The 20,874-nt window shown below is 47.8% G+C and overlaps 2 protein-coding genes across 5 annotated transcripts in view; both read left to right on the top strand.

Moving 5' to 3' along the window:
- The window catches only part of OTUD5 (OTU deubiquitinase 5), a 28,463-nt gene extending 16,747 nt beyond the window's left edge, over nt 1–11,716 (top strand). For 3 of the 4 annotated variants that reach the window (XM_040265934.1, XM_040265933.1, XM_040265931.1), the window contains 7 exons: nt 3,645–3,709; nt 3,796–3,952; nt 4,048–4,196; nt 8,225–8,428; nt 9,930–10,131; nt 10,220–10,333; nt 10,643–11,710. In XM_040265934.1, coding sequence (XP_040121868.1) covers nt 3,645–3,709; nt 3,796–3,952; nt 4,048–4,196; nt 8,225–8,428; nt 9,930–10,131; nt 10,220–10,333; nt 10,643–10,767 — 1,016 coding nt within the window. In that variant the 3' untranslated portion in view covers nt 10,768–11,710. Of the gene's footprint in view, nt 1–3,644; nt 3,710–3,795; nt 3,953–4,047; nt 4,197–8,224; nt 8,429–9,929; nt 10,132–10,219; nt 10,334–10,642 lie in introns of all 4 variants that reach the window. The other variant, XM_040265932.1, reaches the window with a different exon arrangement.
- A 1,371-nt stretch (nt 11,717–13,087) lies between these two features.
- PIM2 (Pim-2 proto-oncogene, serine/threonine kinase) lies at nt 13,088–19,911 on the top strand. Its single transcript, XM_040265935.1, has 6 exons — nt 13,088–14,868; nt 15,010–15,119; nt 15,809–15,859; nt 17,742–18,114; nt 18,556–18,732; nt 18,827–19,911. The coding sequence occupies exons 1-6, from the start codon at nt 14,808–14,810 to the stop codon at nt 18,988–18,990; spliced, it is 936 nt and encodes a 311-aa protein (XP_040121869.1). The 5' UTR covers nt 13,088–14,807; the 3' UTR covers nt 18,991–19,911.
- Nucleotides 19,912–20,874: the final 963 nt, after the last annotated feature.

The raw sequence follows: 20,874 nt of genomic DNA, 5'->3' as shown, positions 1-20,874 counted from the left end.
TCTCAGAGCTGCCTTTTTCTCTTTATCTCACAGAACCCTTCATGGAGAGGGAAGGGGGGAGGGTGTTCTGGCGATTCTTTGCAGAGGTAGACTGTGTCATAGAAGAGCTCTGCGGTGTTCGCTGTGGGACCTGCCCCTGCCCCAGTGTCGCAGGGATATCCCATCAGAGCAACAGTCCTCTGAGGAGACAAAGGGACATTCCCTCTTCGTTTTAGCCAGTGGACATCAGGCATGCTTCATCTTCAAGCCCACTTTAATTTCTCATGGAGAAGGCTCCCTGACTCCCCTAGCCTCCCCAATCCACTCAGCAAACTTGCATTTCTTGGACCGCACCAGGCTCTGAGCCTGGGGGTGAACTTGCATATGAACTGCCTTCTGCCCTCAGTGGGAGCCCAATGTGATCAGGCAAACTCTGTATGCATCTTTGATAAATCTGGTAATGGGGTGCCTTGGAGGAGTGGGAAACTGTTTTAAGAGTGCATGGGTATTTGACAAGTAGGCAGCCAAATAAGATGGAAAGAACATCCTGAAAAGAGGAAACAGCATGTGTGAACATCCTCAGTTGAGGCAGAGGGAGCCTGGTTGTTATTGTGACCAAAGCCCTGTGATGCCTGGACCTTAATTAAGTTAGGTGCATATGTGTCTTCTCTCTCTTATAGACCACATGCTTCTTGCACATAGGGTCAGAATTTTACTCACTTCTATCACCTTCATAGTACCCCACATTCAGGCCCCACTATGGGACAGGGTCTCTGAGTGACTGCTCTGTCCCAAGACTAAGGCTAGTCACTTCACACCTATTATCTCATTAATTCCACAATAGGCTTGCCAGGAAGTTACCCAGCTTGATCCCATTTTACACTTAAGGGATATGAAGCTCAGAACACTTGGGTCATTTTGTTTACTAGTACCAAGAGAAGACACTGGTCATAGCAAACACCCTCTTCCAACAACACAAGGGAAGACTCTACACATGGACATCACCAGATGGTCAACACCAAAATCAGATTGATTATATTCTTTGCAGCCAAAGATGGAGAAGCTCTATACAGTCAACAAAAACAAGACCAGGAGCTGACTGTGGCTCAGATCATGAACTCCTTATTACCAAATTCAGACTTAAATTGAAGAAAGTAGGGAAAACTGCTAGACCATTCAGGTATGACCTAAAGAATAGATTTAGGGGACTAGATCTGATAGAGTGCCTGATGTACTATGGACAGAGGTTCGTGACATTGTACAGGAGACAGGGATCAAGACCATCACCATGGAAAAGAAATGCAAAAAAGCAAAATGGCTGTCTGGGGAGGCCTTACAAAGAGCTGTGAAAAGAAGAGAAGCGAAAAGCAAAGGAGAAAAGGAAAAATATAAGCATCTGAATGCAGAGTTCCAAAGACTAGCAAGAAGAGATAAGAAAGCCTTCTTCAGCAATCAATGCAAAGATAGAGGAAAACAACAGAATGGGAAAGACTAGAGATCTCTTCAAGAAAATTAAAGATACCAAGGGAACATTTCATGCAAAGATGGGCTCGATAAAGGACAGAAATGGTATGGACCTAACAGAAGCAGAAGATATTAAGAAGAGGTGGCAAGAATACACAGAAGAACTGTACAAAAATGATCTTCATGACCCAGGTAATCATGATGGTGTGATCACTCACCTAGAGCCAGACATCCTGGAATGTGAAGTCAAGTGGGCCTTAGAAAGCATTACTATGAACAAAGCTAGTGGAGATGATGAAATTCCAGTTGAGCTGTTTCAAATCCTGAAAGATGATGCTGTGAAACTGCTGCACTCAATATGCCAGCAAATTTGGAAAACTCAGCAGTAGCCACAGGACTGGAAAAGGTCTCTTTTCATTCCAATCCCAAAGACAGGCAATGCCAAAGAATACTCAAACTACTGCACAATTGCACTCATCTCATACGCTAGTAAAGTAATGCTCAAAATTCTCCAAGCCAGGCTTCAGTACTACATGAACCGTGCACTTCCTGATGTTCAAGCTGGTTTTATAAAAGGCAGAGGAACAGAGATCAAATTGCTAACATCTGCTGGATCACGGAAAAAGCAAGAGTTCCAGAAAAACATCTATTCCTGCTTTATTAACTATGCCAAAGCCTTTGATTGTGTGGATCACAATAAACTGTGGAAAATTCTGAAAGAGATGGGAATACCAGACCACCTGACCTGCCTCTTGCATACCTACCTGTATGCAGGTCAGGAAGCAACAGTTAGAACTGGACATGGAACAACAGACTGGCTCCAAATAGGAGAAGGAGTACGTCAAGGCTGTATATTGTCACCCTGCTTATTTAACTTAAATGCAGAGTACATCATGAGAAACCCTGGGCTGGAAGAAGCACAAGCTGGAATCAAGATTGCCGGGAGAAATATCCATAACCTCAGATATGCAGATGACAGCACCCTTATGGCAGAAAGTGAAGAGGAGCTAAAAAGCCTCTTGATGAAAGTGAGAGAGGAGAGTGAAAATGTTGGGTTAAAGCTCAACATTCAGAAAACGAAGATCATGGCATCTTGTCCCATCACTTCATGGGAAATAGATGGGGAAACAGTATCAGACTTTATTTTTTGGGAGCTCCAAAATCACTGCAGATGGTGACTGCAGCCATGAAATTAAAAGACGCTTACTCCTTGAGAGGAAAGTTATGACCAACCTAGATAGCATATTAAAAAGCAGAGACATTACTTTGCCAACAAAGGTCTGTCTAGTCAAGGCTATGTTTTTTCCAGTGGTCATGTATGGATGTGAGAGTTGGACTGAAGAAAGCTGAGTGCCGAAGAATTGATGCTTTTGAACTGTGGTGTTGGAGAAGACTTGAGAGTCCTTTGGACTGCAAGGAGATCCAACCAGTCCATTCTAAAGGAGATCATTCCTGGGTGTTCTTTGGAAGGACTGATGCTAAAGCTGAAACGCCAGTATTTGGCCACCTCAGGTGAAGAGTTTACTCATTGGAAAAGACTCTGATGCTGGGAGGGATTGGGGGCAGGAGGAGAAGGGGACGACAGAGGATGAGATGGCTGGATGGCATCACCGACTCGATGGACCTGAGTCTGAGTGAACTCTGGGAGTTGGTGACGGACAGGGAGGCCTGGCGTGCTGTGATTCATGGAGTGGCAAAGAGTTGGACACAACTGAGCGACTGAACTGAACTGAACAGAACTGGGCTTAGAGCCCAGTTGTTTTCCCTTCCCTTTTTCTCTTTTTTCACCTTATAAAGGCCATAATGACTCCTGAGAGGCAGGAAACTGAATTCTAAAGTTGAATCTGTCATGGACTGACTTCTGGGTGACCTTGGTCAAATCACAAACTCCCTGAGCCTCAGTGTCCTCATGTGAAGAGCGAAGAGTGGTATATGTGGAATTGATGGTGCTTAAGGCAGCTTATCTACACAAGATGCCTGTGGTTCTGTCCCTCTTACCTGTACTCTTGTTCTTAAAGACTATCCTTGCCTGCCTCTTTTTTCGTGACCATATTCCAGCCCACAAAGCCAAGAACTCTCCATTCCTTAGGGTAGGTAAGGGAGTTTCCCTGACCCCCAGCCCTTCACCCACAAAGATGTTCTGATTCAGAACTCCTCTTTGGTGGCAGCTCTGACTCCAGCCTCTCCTTCTGTCCCCACAGCTGACCAGGTATATGGAGACCAGGACATGCATGAGGTTGTTCGAAAGCACTGCATGGATTATCTGGTGAGACCTTGCAGAGACCTTGGGGTGAGGGCAGAATGGAGGATCTCTTCTCCACATAGACATTGATCCTCTGATCTTTTCTGCAGATGAAGAATGCTGACTACTTCTCCAACTATGTCACAGAGGACTTTACCACCTACATCAACCGGAAGCGGAAAAACAACTGCCATGGCAACCACATTGAGATGCAGGCCATGGCAGAGATGTACAACCGGCCTGTGGAGGTGTACCAGTACAGCACAGGTACTTCTGTGGTGGGTAGGCAAACAGTTGACCACTCCTGGTCTGAGCCTGTTCCACCCAGCCCACTGTGAATCCTGTCTCCTCTTTCCCTGCAGAACCCATCAATACATTCCATGGGATCCATCAAAATGAGGATGAACCCATTCGTGTCAGCTACCATAGGAATATCCATTACAACTCAGTAGTGAATCCTAACAAGGCCACCATTGGCGTGGGACTGGGCCTGCCATCATTCAAACCGGGGGTAAGCAGGTCCCTGTGCCTAGAATGGATACTGGAGATAGACCAGAAGACCAGAAATCTGATGTTGGGGCCTCAATTTTGCCCCTTGCCCACAAAAGTGTCCTGTTAACCTCTCTGAGTTGCCCTTAAGGTCTCACCTCTGAAATTAGGAAGTTATCCAAGGTGATCCCTCAGGGCTCATTTTGTGGTCTCAGTTTGCCTGTCTGAGCTGGTTCACCTATCTTTTGTGCCTGTTGAGAGTTGGCATTTTGAGATATGGAGTCAAACTTGGGAACTGTGAACCAGGGCTCAGTCTATGTGTCTTGGTACCCACATGGATCCTCCTTCAAACCCCAGCACGGACAGACAGCTGTGGTCACAGAGACTTGGAGTGTAGGCCTGGCCCCACCTCTTGCTGGCCTTGGTATCTAAGTCAGGTTGTACAAGTGATTTGACTGGCAGCTTGGGTGATACAGAAAGTGCGTAACACAGGGCCTGGTACCTGTTAGGTGCTCAGGAAAGGGCAGTAGATTTTCTCAGCACACACTGACAGATTTTCATTCTCTGTCTCAAACAGTTGTCTGTCGGGGATTTTGCTATCTTCTATTGAGGTTTCACTTCCTACAGAAGTACTCCTGCCTCATTTTAGGAAACGCTCCCTAACACCAGCATACCCTCCAACATAGAGGTTTTTTGATGTGGACCATTTTTAAAATCTTTATTGAATTTGTTAGAATACTGCTTCTGTTTAATGTTTCAGTTTTTTTGGCTGATAGGCATGTGAGAGCTTAGCTCCCCAGCCAGGGATCAAACCTGTACCCCCTGTATTAGAAGGTGAAGTCTTAACCACTGGACCACCAAAAGTCCCCATAGAGGTTTTTTGGTTTCATTTTTTTAAATAAGCCTTTAATCTCAGAACAGTTTTAGATTTATGTAATTATTGTGATTAGAGAATTCCTATATACTCCAGTGTGATTAACATATTAGCATAGTATGTTTGTCACAATCAATGAACCAATATTGATATATTAACTAAAGACCATACTTTGTTCAAATTACCTCAGTTTTGGGCTTCCCAGGTGGCTCAGTGGTAAAGAATCCACCTGCCAATGCAGGATACACAGGTTTGATCCCTGGGTGTGGAAGATGCCCTGGAGAAGGAAATGGTAGCCCATTCCAGTATTCTTACCTGGGAAATTCCATGCACAGAGGAGCCTGGAGGGCTACAGTCCATGGGGTCGCAAAAGAGTTGGACACAACAGTGACCAAACAACAACAGTAAATGATGATACCTTCAGAAAGGGATAAAACAAAAACAGATTACCTCAGTTTTTCCCCAATGATCTTATCTGTTCCAGGATCCCATCCAGGATACTGTGTTACATTTAGTTGTCATGTCTCCTTTGGCTCCTCCTGGCTGTGACAGTTTCTCTGAATTTCTTTGTTTTCAGTCTGTTTACAGACTCTATGAGCTTTTCTAGAATGTCATATAATTGGAATCATATAATATATGGTTTTTTCAATGGCTTCTTTTAGTTAACACTGTGCATTTAAGAGTCACTCCTGACTTTTAGTGGTTTGACCACTTGTGTCTTTTCTTTTTCCATTTGTTAAAACTGAGTGCCCTAAGTTTTTTTTTAAATAGATTTAATTATTTAGAATAGTTTTAGATTTACAGAAAAATTAAGAAGATAGTGCAGAGTTCCCACATACCTTCCTCTCTTTTGCCCAGTTTCCCTATTATTCACACGTCAGATGACTGTAATACATTTGTTATATGAACCAGTATTGATACATTGTCATTAACTGAAAGTCATCATACCTCTTTAGCTCCTTTGTTTTTGATGGTTTCTCACATTTTCATGTTTTTGGTGACCTTGGCAGTTTTGAAGAGTACTAGTCATGTGTATCAGAGAAGGAAATGGCAACCCACTCCAGTATTCTTGCCTGGAGAATCCCAGGGACAGGGGAGCCTGGTGGGCTGCCATCTATGGGGTTGCACAGAGTCGGACATGACTGAAGTAACTTAGCAGCAGCAGCAGTCATGTATATTGTAGGATATATCTCTTTTGGAGTTTGTCTGATGTATTTCTCATTAGACTTGAGGTTATGGGTTTTAGAGAGGGGGATCACAGTGGTAAAGTGCCATTCTTATCACATCATATCAACAGTATGTACCGTGAACCTGATTTGTAATTGTTGATGTTGACCTTGATCATCTGGCAGAAGTAGTTTTATTAAGTTTTCTCCACTGTAAAATTACTCTGCCCTACCCCCACTCCGTTTTCCATGTTATACTGTGTGGAAGGAAGTCATTTCTACTCCAAAGTTAAGTAGGGATTAGGGGGACTTCCCTAGTGGTCTAGTGGCTAAGACTCCACCTTCCCAATGCAGGGGGCCCATGTTCGATCCCTGGTCAGGGAACTAGATCCCACATGGTGCAACTAAAAAAACCCCAGTGCAGCCAAATAAATAGATAAATATTAAAGAAAAGAAGTAGGGATTAGGGAATTTCATGGCAGACTAGTTGTTAGGACTCCACACTTCCACTGCCAAAGACCTGGTTATACTCCATCTCTTTGAGGGCAGAGTATCTACATAAATTATTTCAAATTCTTCTGCAAGGGAGATTTATCTCATTCTCTATTTATTTTGTCATTTATTTATATCATTGTGGATGATGGATATTTATTTATTTAATACTTTTATACTTTGGGTTATAATCCAGTTTTACTGTTTTTGTTTTGATGCCCAAGTTTTTCCAGTTTTGGTTCTTGAGAGTTCTTTTAGTTGGTTCCTGCATCTCTTTGAAATATCCCCGTCATTGTGGTGGTGTTTGTGAGGGGGTGTTTTTTGGCTTGTTTGTTTTCATTTTTATTTTATTTTTCATTTTCATTTTTATTTTGAATACTTAACTTTCTGGCACTACAAGGTGCTAGAGGCTCATCTTGTATATTCCTTGCCCCATTTTTAGGACCAGCCATTTCTCCAAGGAGCCCTAGTTCCTTTTATTGGAGCATGTTATATTAGAAACCAAGATCTGGGTGCTGAGTATGCTCTTTGCTATTGGGGTATCCTTGCTTTAGGCCCTTTCAGCTGATAGAGCAAGAAAATATATGTATAAACTAACCTGTGTGTATACACATGTCTAGAATTTCTGTATGTAAGTATCTATATGACACTATGGTTCTTACTGATACCTTTAACTGAGGGGCACCTTGTTTTAATTTGCAATTCCTAATGACAAATGATGTTGAGCGTCTTTTCATGTGCCTATTGCTGTCTATCTTTGATGAAGTTGTGTGTCTAGACTTTTTTGCCCATTTTTAATTGGCTTATTCTAACAGCATTTTCCATTCTTTTTGGACTGTTATCCATGGGTAAAAATTTATATTTTACACCATTAGTGTACACACGTTGGTGTATGGTGTGTATATGTGCATTAAAATAAGTTTTCACTGAACAAAATTTACTTTTATTCCGTGGGGTATGCACTGATACTTTTCATTATTCCTTTTTAAAAAATCTGTTATGTCTCACAGCCTGACACTCTCATATGGTGTTCCACAACTCATAGTACCCCACACCATGCTGACACTGTCCTCTTGTCTACTTAAATGCCCCAATACTCAAATCTACCCTGTGCACACAGGACTCAACTTCTTAGGTGATCTTTTCTCCTTGTCCCATCTGGGCATAGGTGAAGAAGGCCTCAACAACTGAGTCATCAATCGGTGAGGTGTCTTTAAATTCTGACCCTGGCTGGAGGGCACCTGACTGCCCCAGACTTAGTACATCAGTTGAGGTATCTTAGGGGTGGCAGCAGGACTTCTGAATATAGGAATTTGAAATGACAAGTCCCCCAACCCAAGCCTGCCTTCCCCTAGTCCCTGATGAATAGGCAGCCTGCCCAGGGGGGTGCTTAGTAAGAGTATCTGCCTTCCTGCCTCTCTTCTGAGCCTGTGAGCCCACCTCCCTGAGCCACTTCTGGCTCTTGGCCAGAGTTCAGAGTGTCGCCTCACATCCCTGTTCCTCTACCACTCCTTGTAGTTTGCAGAGCAGTCCCTGATGAAGAATGCCATAAAAACATCAGAGGAATCATGGATTGAACAGCAGATGTTGGAAGACAAGAAGCGGGCCACAGATTGGGAGGCCACAAATGAGGCCATTGAGGAGCAGGTGGCCCGGGAATCCTACTTGCAGTGGCTGCGGGATCAAGAAAAACAGGCTCGCCAAGTCCGTGGCCCCAGCCAGGTGGGTCCTGGGGTCTGTCACTAGCCTGGTGAAGAACCTGTTACTTCCCATGTTCTGTCCCCAAACAGGCAGAAACAAACTAAGCAATTCTGACATGTGAGAGAGAAGGAAGCTCCTAGCCTTTTTTGTGCCTCATCTTGGCCTTAGTCTTGGCATTGTGCCTTAGAACTCTCAACACCTGTGCAGAACAAGCTCTTTTTTTTTTTTTAAGGAGTGAGTGAGGGCAGCCACTTATGGTGAAATGCCAGATTCACGGATAGTTTCAGAGAGACAAGCTTTTGCTGAATGTTCTTGTGTGCCAGACTCTGTGCTGAGGATGTAAAATCAGGTCCTGCACGCTCCACCCTCAGTGATCTTGTCTTTTGATGGGGAGACACATGCATCAGTGGAGCCCTTGACTCTTGACTGGAAGACCAGTAGAGGTGGGGGATCTGGTCAGTCTTCACACAGAAAGGTTGAATTTTTAGGGCAGAGAGTGAGACAGGGCAGCTAGGTATTTGAGGAGTCACAAGGAGTTTATAGAGTGATTAATAGATGTCGGCAAGAGCTGACTCATTCGTTGAACAAGTATTTATTGCAGGTCTATGCCAGGCACTGTTCTTAGTGTATAGGAGTACATTGGTGAGCTGGGAAGTCCCAGGTTTGTCTTTGTGGTGCTTCCATTTATGCAGAGTGGAACAAAATAAACATAATGAATAAATCGGTTGAGAGGTGGTATGGATGAAAGATGTAGAGCAGGGTAAAGGGGATGAGTAGGACTGAGTAGGGCTGGGAGTTCACAGTATTAAATAGCATGGTCAGAGTTGGCCTCAGACCAGGTGAGATTTGAGCGAAAGCTTGCAGAGGTGAGAGAATTACTTGTCTATACCAGGGAAGACAGAGGACCAGCTAGAGCAAAGACCCTGAGGTATGTGCACACCTGGTGTGATTTGGAAGCAGCCTGGAGGCCAGTGTGGCAGAACAGAATGTAGTAGTAGATGGAGTTGGAAAGGTGGGTGTGCCATATTGGAAGGGGCTTGTGACCTTCAATGTGGCCTGTGGTGAGGACTTTGGTTTTTCTTCCGAGTGAAGCAAAAATGATGAGAGGGTTATGAGCAGGAAAAGAGTGGGAACTTAGAATTTAACAGGATCCTTCTGACTGCTGACTGTAAAATGGAGTTGAAGGGGCAAAGGTGGAAGCAGGAGACCACCAAGGAGAAGATGACTATAGTAGTCCTGATGATGGATGGTAGTACTGGCAAGGGAGACAGTCAGAAGGGGATAGATTCTGGATCTATTTTGAAGGTGGAGTAACAGGTTTCCTGTCAGACTGGCTGTAAAGGTGTGAGAGGGGCTTTAAAGTGCTTACCTTGATCCTGTCGTCCATTATGTCACCATTGTTGGTGGCCTATGTAGAAGCTATTTCATAGCCAGGATTCTGGGAGGGAGTGAGCCCTTCGGGAATGGGGCAGAGGACGGTTGCAACTGCTATTGGTCTTTACCACCACCTTCCTCACCACAGCCCCGGAAAGCCAGCGCCACATGCAGCTCTGCCACAGCAGCAGCCTCCAGTGGTCTTGAGGAGTGGACCAGCCGGTCCCCAAGGCAGCGGAGTTCAGCGTCATCACCTGAGCACCCTGAGCTGCATGCTGAGCTGGGCATCAAGCCCCCTTCCCCAGGCACTGTCTTAGCTCTTGCCAAACCTCCTTCACCCTGTGCACCAGGTCAGTGACTTGCTGATAGGGTGCATGCAGGGGTCAGGAAGTCCTGCCTAGGCCCTGAGCCTTGCCTTTGACTGTTTGTCTGCCCCAGGTACAAGCAGCCAGTTCTCGACAGGGGCCGACCGGGCTACTTCCCCCCTCGTGTCCCTTTACCCTGCTTTGGAGTGCCGGGCCCTCATTCAGCAGATGTCCCCCTCCGCCTTTGGTAAGCCTCTTCTGTCTAGGGTCTAGGGGCCAGCTGGGAGTTGGGGAGAGATGGAAGCAGCAGCTGGTCCTGAAAAGGGGGCTTCTGGAGCCTCTGGACATCTCCTCAGGAAAAGAGAGTTTTTCAGGCCCAAGAGTCTGTTCCAGAGGGGATTTGAGTGGGGTTTTGTAGGCTCAGAGGAGTCTTCTCCTTAGAGAAAAAAGTGGTAGGGGTCTGAATGGGATCTCTCCAGAGCCAAGAATCAGCAAAGGGCAAGGAGAAAGCAGGCTTAAAGTGCTGTGTCATTCTTTTCCCCTTCCTCTTGCCCAGCAGGTCTGAATGACTGGGATGATGATGAGATCCTAGCCTCGGTGCTGGCAGTGTCCCAACAGGAATACCTAGACAGTATGAAGAAAAACAAAGTGCACAGAGACCCACCCCCAGACAAGAGTTGATGGAGACCCAGAGACTGGAGACCATTTCCCAAATCCCCACCACTCCTGCCCTCCGGTGCCACCCCACCTTCTTTGGCTTTCTTCCCTCTTGCCTTCTTCCTTCTTTCCGCTTCTTTTGCTCCTCCCCACTTCCCTCTGGCTGGCCCACCCCTGCACACCCTCTCATCGCTGCCATCACCACCACCATCTGTCTCTTCGCCAGCTGATGTGCCCTGTTTCCCCCTGCACAGCACCATCCCTGCATTCCACAGGGGACTTGGGCAAGGGTGCTGAAGGTAGGCGAGGGGCACACAGAGACAAACCAACTGGCAGCCAGGCAGCCCCGGAGGAGAGACATTCAGACAGCAGAGTCTCCCTGCCCCCTATTCCTTCCAAGATCGGAAACTTGTCACCCTACCTTCACAAATGATACCAGGGAGGTGGGAGGAAGAAGTGGGCAAAAAAATCCCCTTCCCAGTACCCTTAAAATGTCTGAGCCTTCAATATTGAGGTTTTTCTTTATTAAAATATACTTTTATCTTATAAAATCAAATCAGTGATGTAGACAACAGCATTGGCTCTATGAAGGTGACCTCTCTGGTTTGGAGGCAGGTAGGCCACGGGGCACAAAGATGTGGTTGATGTACCTGGCCTCCAGCTCTGTGGAGATGGGCAGGGTCTAGAGTATAAGCCAGGGTGGGGTGGGAGGGCAGGAGGGGGCAGGTGTCAAGTGGGCTTTGGACAATGAGACTCTGACCTCGCTGCATTCCTTATGCTTCCACCACCACCACCAGTCTTTGGAATCTCAGGGTGGGGGGTACTTTTGAGAATCATGGCCGCCGCCCAGGATTTGATTGTGGAGGGTGGGAGCAGCCTCGGCAGATGGGGCACCCATGCCTTGCAGGTGTCAACAAGATCCACCATCTGTAATGTCCTTGGCACAATAAAACCAAATGTCAGTTTCCCCTGAGCGCCTCTGTTCTGTGTGGGGCAGGGGGTGGGTGAGCCTTTGGTCAGAGGTGGTGATGGCACAGACCTTGGCTTGACTTCTGAGGGCTATATGCTCTCCATTGGGGTGTCTCTGGAGGCCCAGAGTTTGTTCATACTTGATTCACTGCTTACTGAATCAGCCTTTGGACCTGTTACCACCAGGAAAGCTCTGTCTTTGCCCACTGCCCCTGCCTCAGTACTGGCACAGGATATAGCCTGCCCACCCTATTCCCTGGGGTGTGATGGGAACAGAGAATTGAACTTGATGGCAGGGACTGAATGTCCAACTTCTCTGCCTGCCTCTAGCCCCAATATGTTTGCTCTTTCATTGTGAGTATTTGATGAGGAAATGCTTTGGACAGGCACAACAGTCGCTTCATAGCAACCTGAGTTTAGTGGAAGTGACCAGAGGGTGGACCCCCCACACAAGCACACTGAGTTTTAGAAATTGAGGAATAGCTAAACCTTTTTATTCATGTTCCCAGTTCTCTTGACACTTTTGTCCCTGCCCTTCCTAGAGGTAAAGCCAAGGCAAAGAAGGATGGCTGGCCCCAGGTTTTTCAGTTGTTTTTTTCAGTGTCCCTAATAATGGGGTCCCTGTGGAAGGATGTATATCTAGCTCTGCAGATGAGGGTGTGGCTATCTGCAGGTGTCTCTGTGGAATCCACTGGTTAAGCACTGTGTTGGAGAGTTGGTTTAAAACCGGCTTTTTCTAACTATGTGGCTTTGGTCAAGTCGCAGGCTCTCTGAGTTTCAAGTGTCCCATGTATAGGATAGGAGTGATAAATATCTACTACCTCACGCTCTCGCTGTTGTGAGCATTGAGAGAGAGTGTATATGGTCAACATAATGTATGATGGCACGGTGCCTGGCACATTCTGAGAGCTCTAATGTTAGCAGGTATTATTTATTATCTTGAAGTTTCTGCACTATTTGGCCCCTGACTACTTCATCTTGCCTCTCTGTCCAGTTTTCCTTGGCCTCTGCCTGGAATTTGCCCTTCCTCTGTCCCAAGCCTCCAACTTTGTCTTTCAAGATGGGTAGAGGGTCTCCTTCTGAGAAGCCCTGTGTGACCCCGTTTACATTCTCACCTTTATCTACAGATATGTCGTCTTCTCCAGTACTGTACTATGAAATTCTTGGGCTGGGCTATGATGCCTGACTTAACCTGTGTATCTCTTAGTATCTGCACCCCCTCTAGGGCCTTGTAGGCTTACAGTAGACCCCTAATAAATGTTGGATGAATAAGGGAGAGTACCTGTGTATATTTGCTTTTTGAGTGTGTGTGTGTGTGAGAGACTGTTGAGTCCAAGCGTTCGTGTATCTCAGAGTGTCTCTAGTTGTGTGTGAGATGAGGGCTTGTTTCCAGGTGTGTCAGATGGGGACTGCGTGTGGGACTCAGTCTCTGACAGTTTGTGTCTGTTTCTGAGACAAGTGCATGTCTGCGTGGGTCTGTCTGTGACAGTGCATCTGTGGTTTCTTTCCGATAGGGTGGATGAATGTCCGTTTGTATTCCTGTGACAGATTCTGGGTAGCTATTTCTGGATAGTTTCAGTGACAATGCTGCATGTCTGCTGGTGTGTGTGTGTGAGAGAGCGAGTGACTGACTGGGTGGATCCATGTCTGTTTTTGTGATACTGCCTATCTGTGGCTCTATCACATAAGTATATTATGTCTTTGGAGCAGTGCATGTGTGTCTTCAGCGTCTGTGTGTCTTCCTGTGACAGACTCTGGGTCTCATTTCTGGAATAGTACTAGTCTTTCTGTGACCCTGCATGTCTGACGGTACAAGTATCTTTGTGACAAGTTTTGGTGGTGTGTCTGATGGGACATTTTTGTGTCCTTGTCACATGGCAGTGTAGGTGTATGTGAATCTGTCTGGAGTGCCTTTCTGTAACTGCATCTCTGGTGTCATGCTGGGACATAACTCTGGCAGCATGCCTGCTTGACAGTGGATTTCAGTCTCTGTGACAGTACATATCTGTATGTGTTTAGGACAAGCTCATGGGAATGTGTCTGGCAATGTGTGTGTGTATTTCTCACATGGTACTTTCCTGTGTGTGTGTCTTTGGAGTGCATGTCTGCCTGCCTGCAGCATGAGGCTTGTTATTTCCAAATTTGTGGCTAAGGGTATTTTACCACCCCTCTGAGCTCCCGCGGTCCCTGTGTGTGTCTCGTCCAGAAACACATCCCAAGCCACCACCACCCTGGCTTGCTCCCACCTCCAAGAAGCACCCCTCCTCACTACTCCAGAATCTGTACTTGCTGACTGGGCTCATGGCCAGGTCTAGACAGGTCTGTCTACATTAAGGGCTCCACGGCAGTGGTGGTCAGGTTAGTCCTCCCTAACGGCTGAACAGGTTCTTCGAGGATCCCTGGCTTTACTTCCCGGGCGAAGGCCACCTGTCACCTAGAGGGCTCTGGACCTGGTTTGAAGAGTACCCTTTGGAGAAAGGGTCATGGATAACCACAGGTTGATTCTTAGAAGCCTTAGAAGGCCTGGCATTATCTCTGCGCTAGTCTCGAGGCAGTGGCGGCCAACCAACTTCCTAGGAAAGGGGGCGGTGTATTTTTTTAAGTTTATATCTGCAGATACAGACATATAAAAACAATGCCGCGCAACCAAAACAAACCCGGTTGCTGCGAAAGGGATTCCTAAAACCAGTTTCCTCTCCACACGCGTCCCCTCGTGTGCATGCAGACCCCGCCCCGCGGAGGATACGGGCATGTATTTGCATAAGGGGGTACTTGAAACGTTGAGGGTGGTATGCAAATAAGAGCTGGTTCCGATTGGCTGGGGTACAGCAGGTGCTGAGTCCGGATTGATCAAAGACAAGTAGGAGGGGCCGTCGCCCCGGGCGACTCTCTCGGGAGGCGCGTGCCCTGTCTCAGTAGCGTCAGGGCTGGCGCGCGCGGCGAATCTTAACATTGCGCTCTTTGCTGGCCCTTCTGGGCCACCAGTCTCCTTACCTTCCATCCTGGCGCCCCCTAGTCCAGGTTCCCCGGACTCACTGCCCCGGGCGTCCACACCCTGCGGGCTCAGCGGGCTCAATCTGCGCAGCTCCTCCTCCATGTTGACTAAGCCTCTGCAGGGGCTCCCGGTGGCCCCCATGACTCCTACGCCGCTGCCAGGTGAGAGAGGCTCCCCCTAGTGCAACCAGGCCAGGCGGGCTGCAGTGGTTGAGGGCGGCGCGGGGGGGAGGGGGAAAGGGTCGCGGTCGCGGCCAGCCTTAGCACGCCGCCACCCTGACTTCCTCGCCTCCGCCTGCGTAGGAGGCAAGGATCGGGAAGCGTTCGAGGCCGAGTACCAACTCGGCCCCCTCCTCGGTAAGGGGGGCTTTGGCACCGTCTTCGCAGGACATCGCGTCACAGACCGACTCCAGGTATCCACCACGAGGGTCTTGGGAGGGCCAGGTGTGTGTGTGGTGGCGGCGGGAGCCCCGGGGCCGGGATGCTAATTGACCACGGAATGAGCCTACACTGTGTGAGTGGTAGGGTCATGAGGGCCGGGATCCGGTCGTTGAGGGTGTCCGAGTGCGCGCGTGCGCGCGGGTGCGCGCACGCATGTGTGTGTGTGTAAGTCCTGGTGGGTATATGGGGGAAGGGAGAATTTTCAGGGCAAGAATTCTGGAGGTCCAGGGGAGTGAGACTGGGGAGTGGGGGGTCATGAGGACCCTAGACCTTGTGATCTGGGAGAGGTGTGTATATGTGGGAAGGTGGGAACCTAGAGCTGAGATTTTGGGGGATTTTGGAGGCAGGTGTCCAGGGAGGAGTCATGAGATCCAGGACCCCGCTACAGGGTTGTGGTATCCTGGGGACTAGATAGGAAGATCAAGGGTTTAGGGTGTTAGGAAGTTCAGAACTCAGCTCCTGGCATGAGGGGTCCTGAAGCCTGAGAAGGGAGAGCCCAGGGCCAAAGATGGTGGGAGAGGTGTACTTGGTTTTGGGGACTTGGGAGAAGCTTCAGCTCATTTAGGATTGTGGTGTGGGGGGTGGGAGAGTGGGACCAGAAAGACCAGGGTGAGGTCTGGGGGTCATCTGCTGGCCCCCTCACCTCAGCCTGCTTCTTCAGGTGGCCATCAAAGTGATCCCCCGGAATCGCGTGCTGGGCTGGTCCCCCTTGGTGAGTATCTTTGGAGTCCTTTTTGACCGGGCGACGCCATCTCTGACGATGGATTTCACCTTGCTGTGGTTTGTATGACTCTTTGGGCCGTGTAACGGTGAGAACACTCCTACCAGTCCATGTTTACTCCCCTATGGTGACATCCACACCTCCATGCAGTTCTGACTCACCTCTGTTCCCCTAGAGCCCTGGATTCTCCCCTCCCACCCTCCTTTTTCATCCTCCTCCAAACATTGCCTCGGGGGCTGCCCGCAGGGCATGCTGGTGAGAAAAGAGGGGCAGAGGTCATTGGTTGCCATGGTGATGGTGGCTGCTGCTTTTCCACAGTTAGAGCTCTAACGGACAACTGGGCGGGTCTGGGCAAGTTGTAGGGCGGGAGTGCCCCCTGGTGGGCTATGGGGGAACTGCGCCTGTGCAGGCTGTGGGACTCAGAGGGAGAAGGTGCGCCTGCGCAGTAGCGGCATTTTTTTCAGCCCCGTGAGAAAACCGGTCTGCGACTGTGCGTGTCAGTAGATTGGCCGGGAGAGGGCCCCACCTCGGGCAGGAAGACTGCTTCTGGTAGTCCGTGTGTCCCCGCAAAGCTTCTAGCGTGGGGTGGGTTTTGTGGCCAGTAACATGTATGCCTTTTATTGAGCACTGATGGTATGCCTCAGATTTTGTTTCATCATAAAAGCTTACTGTGTTCCAAGCTCCACTAAGTACTTGTATTCAACACGATTCTAAGTGCTCAGTGATAGTGACAAAATATCATATGATGACACTATTGAGTTCTTGTTTATGCCAGTTCCCTTGCAATTAATTACTTTTAGCTATTTAGCAAATGTATTTTAGCACCTAGAATGTGCCAGGCACAGTTCTAGATACTTGGCAATATATTACATTTATTGAGCATTCTTTTTGCACTAATCCTTTTCTACTAATTGATTTCACCTGTTTAACAACTATACCAGGCACTGTTTTAGTGTTTGAGCTGTGTCAGTGAACAAAGCAGACAAACCATTACACAATAATAGTATTTATTAAGTGCTATGTCAGATCCTATGCTATAAAGTGCTTTTTATCTATTTAACAAACATTTATCAAGCACCTGCGGTGTGCAAGGTGCTATTCTAGTTTCTTTGGATATGTCAGTAGACAAAACAGATAAATTACTACAAAGTAGTGTTCATCAGTTGCTTCTGCTGAAGGCTTTTGTTAAGAATCACTTTCATTTATTCTTCAAACATTTACTGAGGAAATTCCCTGGTGGTCCAGTGATTGACAGTCAGCACTTTCACTGCTATGCCTCAGATTCAGTCCCTGGTTGGGGAACTAGAATCCCAAAAGCCACAGGGTGTGACCAAAATAAAAAAAATTTACTGAGCTCCTATTACATGCCAGATGTACATAGACTTTGGCTTTTTAAATTTTTTTTGCTTATTTTTAAATTAATTTTTATTGAAGTTAGTTGATTCACAGCATGTTAGTTTCTGGTGTACAGCAAAGTGAATCAGTTATACATATATCCACTTTTTAAAGATTCTTTTCCTATATAGGTCATTAAAGAGTATTGAGTAGAGTTCCCTGTGCTATACAATAGATCCTTATTAGTTATCTACTTTATTTATAGTAGTGTGTATGTGTCAATCCCAATCTTCCAATTTGTTTCTCCCCCACCCCTACCATAGGCTTTGGCTTGAATCAACTTCCCAATGGCTATATGAGTTTAAGCCCTTAAGATGAGAGAACTGTGGGCCCAGGAGGGAAGGGGGTTGCTTAAGGCCACATAGTCAGGAGACTGAGGACCTATGATTTAAGTTCAGATCATAGATCTGAGAAGTCAGCCTCAAAGCTGCTAGCCTGACATCTGTGTTCTCTTTTCTCTCCCTGCTTCCCTCCACAGTCAGACTCAGTCGCATGCCCACTGGAAGTGGCACTGCTATGGAAGGTGGGTGCAGGCGGTGGGCACCCTGGTGTGATCCGCCTGCTTGACTGGTTTGAGACACCAGAGGGCTTTATGCTGGTCCTTGAGCGGCCTCTGCCTGCCCAGGATCTCTTTGACTACATCACAGAGCAAGGCCCATTGGGTGAAGGCCGAAGCCGCTGTCTCTTTGCCCAGGTAGTGGCAGCTGTTCGGCACTGCCACGCCCGTGGAGTTGTCCATCGTGACATCAAGGATGAGAACATCCTGATGGACCTCCGCCGGGGCTGTACCAAACTCATTGATTTTGGTTCTGGTGCCCTGCTTCATGATGAACCCTATACTGACTTTGATGGTAAGTAAGGCTTCCCTAAATCTCTGTGGAGGGAGTTTTCACCTTTTATCTTTTTGGCCTCTTGACTTTTGACCTCCAGTGCTGGGGTGTTCTGTAACCCTTGATCTATAGTGCACCTTTATAATGTTCTTGGTTTTTAATATTAGGTACTTTCAAGCCTTGCCCTCTAATAAAGTCCATCCTCTGACAATGACCTGGTCTTGCTCTGGGCTCTTATTCTGATGAGGGGATCCTATTATTACCCTGAGTAGTCTTTTTCTGGTAAGGAGGTCCAGCTGTTCCTCTTAAGTGCTTTTATTCCAGTGAGCTTCTATTCTGGTGAGGGGACCCTGCTCATATAGTGAGTTCTCTTAATTCTAGTAAAGGGACCATATTTCTGGAGAGGGTGGGGTGGGAGAAGGGCATTATCAGAAAATGGTCTAACTTGTGGTTTGTGTGCAGGGACAAGGGTGTACAGTCCCCCAGAGTGGATCTCTCGTCACCAGTACCACGCCCTGCCAGCCACTGTCTGGTCACTGGGTATCCTCCTCTATGACATGGTATGTGGGGACATTCCCTTTGAGAGAGACCAGGAGATTCTGGAGGCTGAACTCCACTTCCCTGCCCATGTCTCCCCAGGTGAGACTCAACCCCCTCTAGCCCACCAGCCTTCATCCCTCCCAGGGACTGGTGCCCCCAACTCACTGCTAATCTCCTGTGTTCTGATCTGCAGATTGTTGTGCCCTAATCCGCCGGTGCCTGGCCCCCAAACCCTCTGCCCGACCCTCACTGGAGGAGATCCTGCTGGACCCCTGGATGCAGACACCAGCCGAGGATGCATCCCTCAACACTCCCAAAGGGGGTCCCACCCCTTTGGACTGGTCCCTACTGCCCTAGTGCTGGCTGGGGCTCCCATTAGTTGAAATAGTCATCCCGTGGCCATGCCACAGGGATAGATGGTTATCTGTTGATCTGGTTTTACAGGTCTCTAAAAATCCAGTGTTAACTAGGGTCAGAGATTGGGGATCAGGGGTAAGAAGACATAACCCAAGTTTGCCCAGTTCCCATTCCCGTCCTTCTAAGGAGCCGTCTTTGTAGAACATATGCTCTCTTATTCTGGAGGGGCTCCTTCTTTGCTTCTCGTTTTGCTAAGGATGTTTATTTGGTTGAGGTTACTTACATTCTGAACCCCCCGGGACTCTTATTCTGATGAGTAGTAACCCCTACACTGGCACCTCCTGCTACTACCACACAAACTTAGTTTAAATGCTCTGATTTGGGCAAGGGTGCTTTCCTTCCAATACCCCAGTGGCTCTTATTTTAGCAAAGGGACCCTTTCCCCTAGCCTCGGGTCCCATATTCAGTCAAGCTGCTTGCCTGCCTCAGCCCAGGGTTGTTTATTCTGGGGGAGGTAAGCCCTATTGTTGTCCCAGGGCTTTTTTTTTGGTGAGGGGACCCTACTCTGTTATCCCAAGTGCCCTTATTCTGGTGAGGAGAAACCCCACTTTCATGATGTGGGCGGGAATGGGAGATGGACACTACTAGAGTCCACTAGGTTGGGGTGGATGGTTTTTTTGGGGAATGGGGTGGGGGAAATAAGTCTTGTTGTTTGTTCTCCTGGGGCCCCGCCCTCCATCTTTTTCAGATTCTTGCTGCCTCCTTCTGAGCCAGGGTTGTCCAGTTGCTGAAATGTAAATACTTATGTATTGGGGAAGGGGAGCTCCAACTGTTATCTTCCTCTTCCTTCTCCCCCTGCCTGGATTATTTAAAAAGCCATGCGTGGAAACCCACTATTTAATAAACGTAATAGAATCAGAAGTGACTGGCCATTTGTAGATGCAGTGAGGCATTCGTGGAGCATCTGCTGCTGCTGCTGCTGCTGCTGCTAAGTCGCTTCAGTCGTGTCCGACTCTGTGCGACCCCAGGGACAGCAGCCCACCAGGCTCCCCCATCCCTGGGATTCTCCAGGCAAGAACACTGGAGTGGGTTGCCATTTCCTTCTTGTGGAGCATCTACTGAATGCTGAACCAAGAGGGAGATGGATTGGATCTCTCCTTTGTCTGCAGGAAGCCTCAGTCTTGTGGTACCATCTTGAAGATCTTTTATGGGTTCATTTAAGGAGGACCACTTTCCAGGTGGCACTAGGGGTAAAGAACCCACCTGCCAATGCAGGAGATGTAAGAGATGTGGGTTTGATCCCTGGGTTGGGAAGACCTCCTGGAGGAGGGCAGGGAGAATCCCATGGATAGAGGAGCCTGGTGGGCTACAGTTCATAGGGTCACAAAGAGTTGGATGCGACTGAAGTGACCTAGCATGCAAGGAGGACCATAAAGAAAAACTTGATTTTCCCCTCAACTCATATGTAGCACCCAATATGTGCCAAAGGGCTCCTCTGGAGGTATTGTAGACATTAAAGACGTCTGGAACACACTCCCAAATCAATCATGGCCAGTTCAGAGGCAGAAAAAACTCCTTTCCCCCAACCCCAGGGGAGGAAATCCTTCCCCATGGGAGAAGAAAAGCCCTTTTTGGGCACTGGTGGGGGTGTGGTGGAGGTTGAGCGCTGATAGGAATCCTCCTAGTCCTTGTTTTCTAATAACATCCAAGGTGTAGTCACCTGCTTTGCCCCAACCTTTTCACCTCTCCCTTGTCTTCTTACCTGCTCATCCCTCTAATCCTTAACTCTTGACTTACTTGCCCTACCCGAATCTTGTCCTGACCTCAGCTGTACCCTCTTGCCATGCTTTCAAAAGATGCGTGCTGCGTGCTAAGTCGCTTCAG

This window comes from Oryx dammah, unplaced genomic scaffold (assembly GCF_014754425.2).
Source record: "Oryx dammah isolate SB20612 unplaced genomic scaffold, SCBI_Odam_1.1 HiC_scaffold_23, whole genome shotgun sequence".
Taxonomy (NCBI): domain Eukaryota; kingdom Metazoa; phylum Chordata; class Mammalia; order Artiodactyla; family Bovidae; genus Oryx; species Oryx dammah.
The sequence above is the reverse complement of the archived record's forward strand: the minus strand, read 5'-3'. Positions and strand labels throughout refer to the sequence as shown.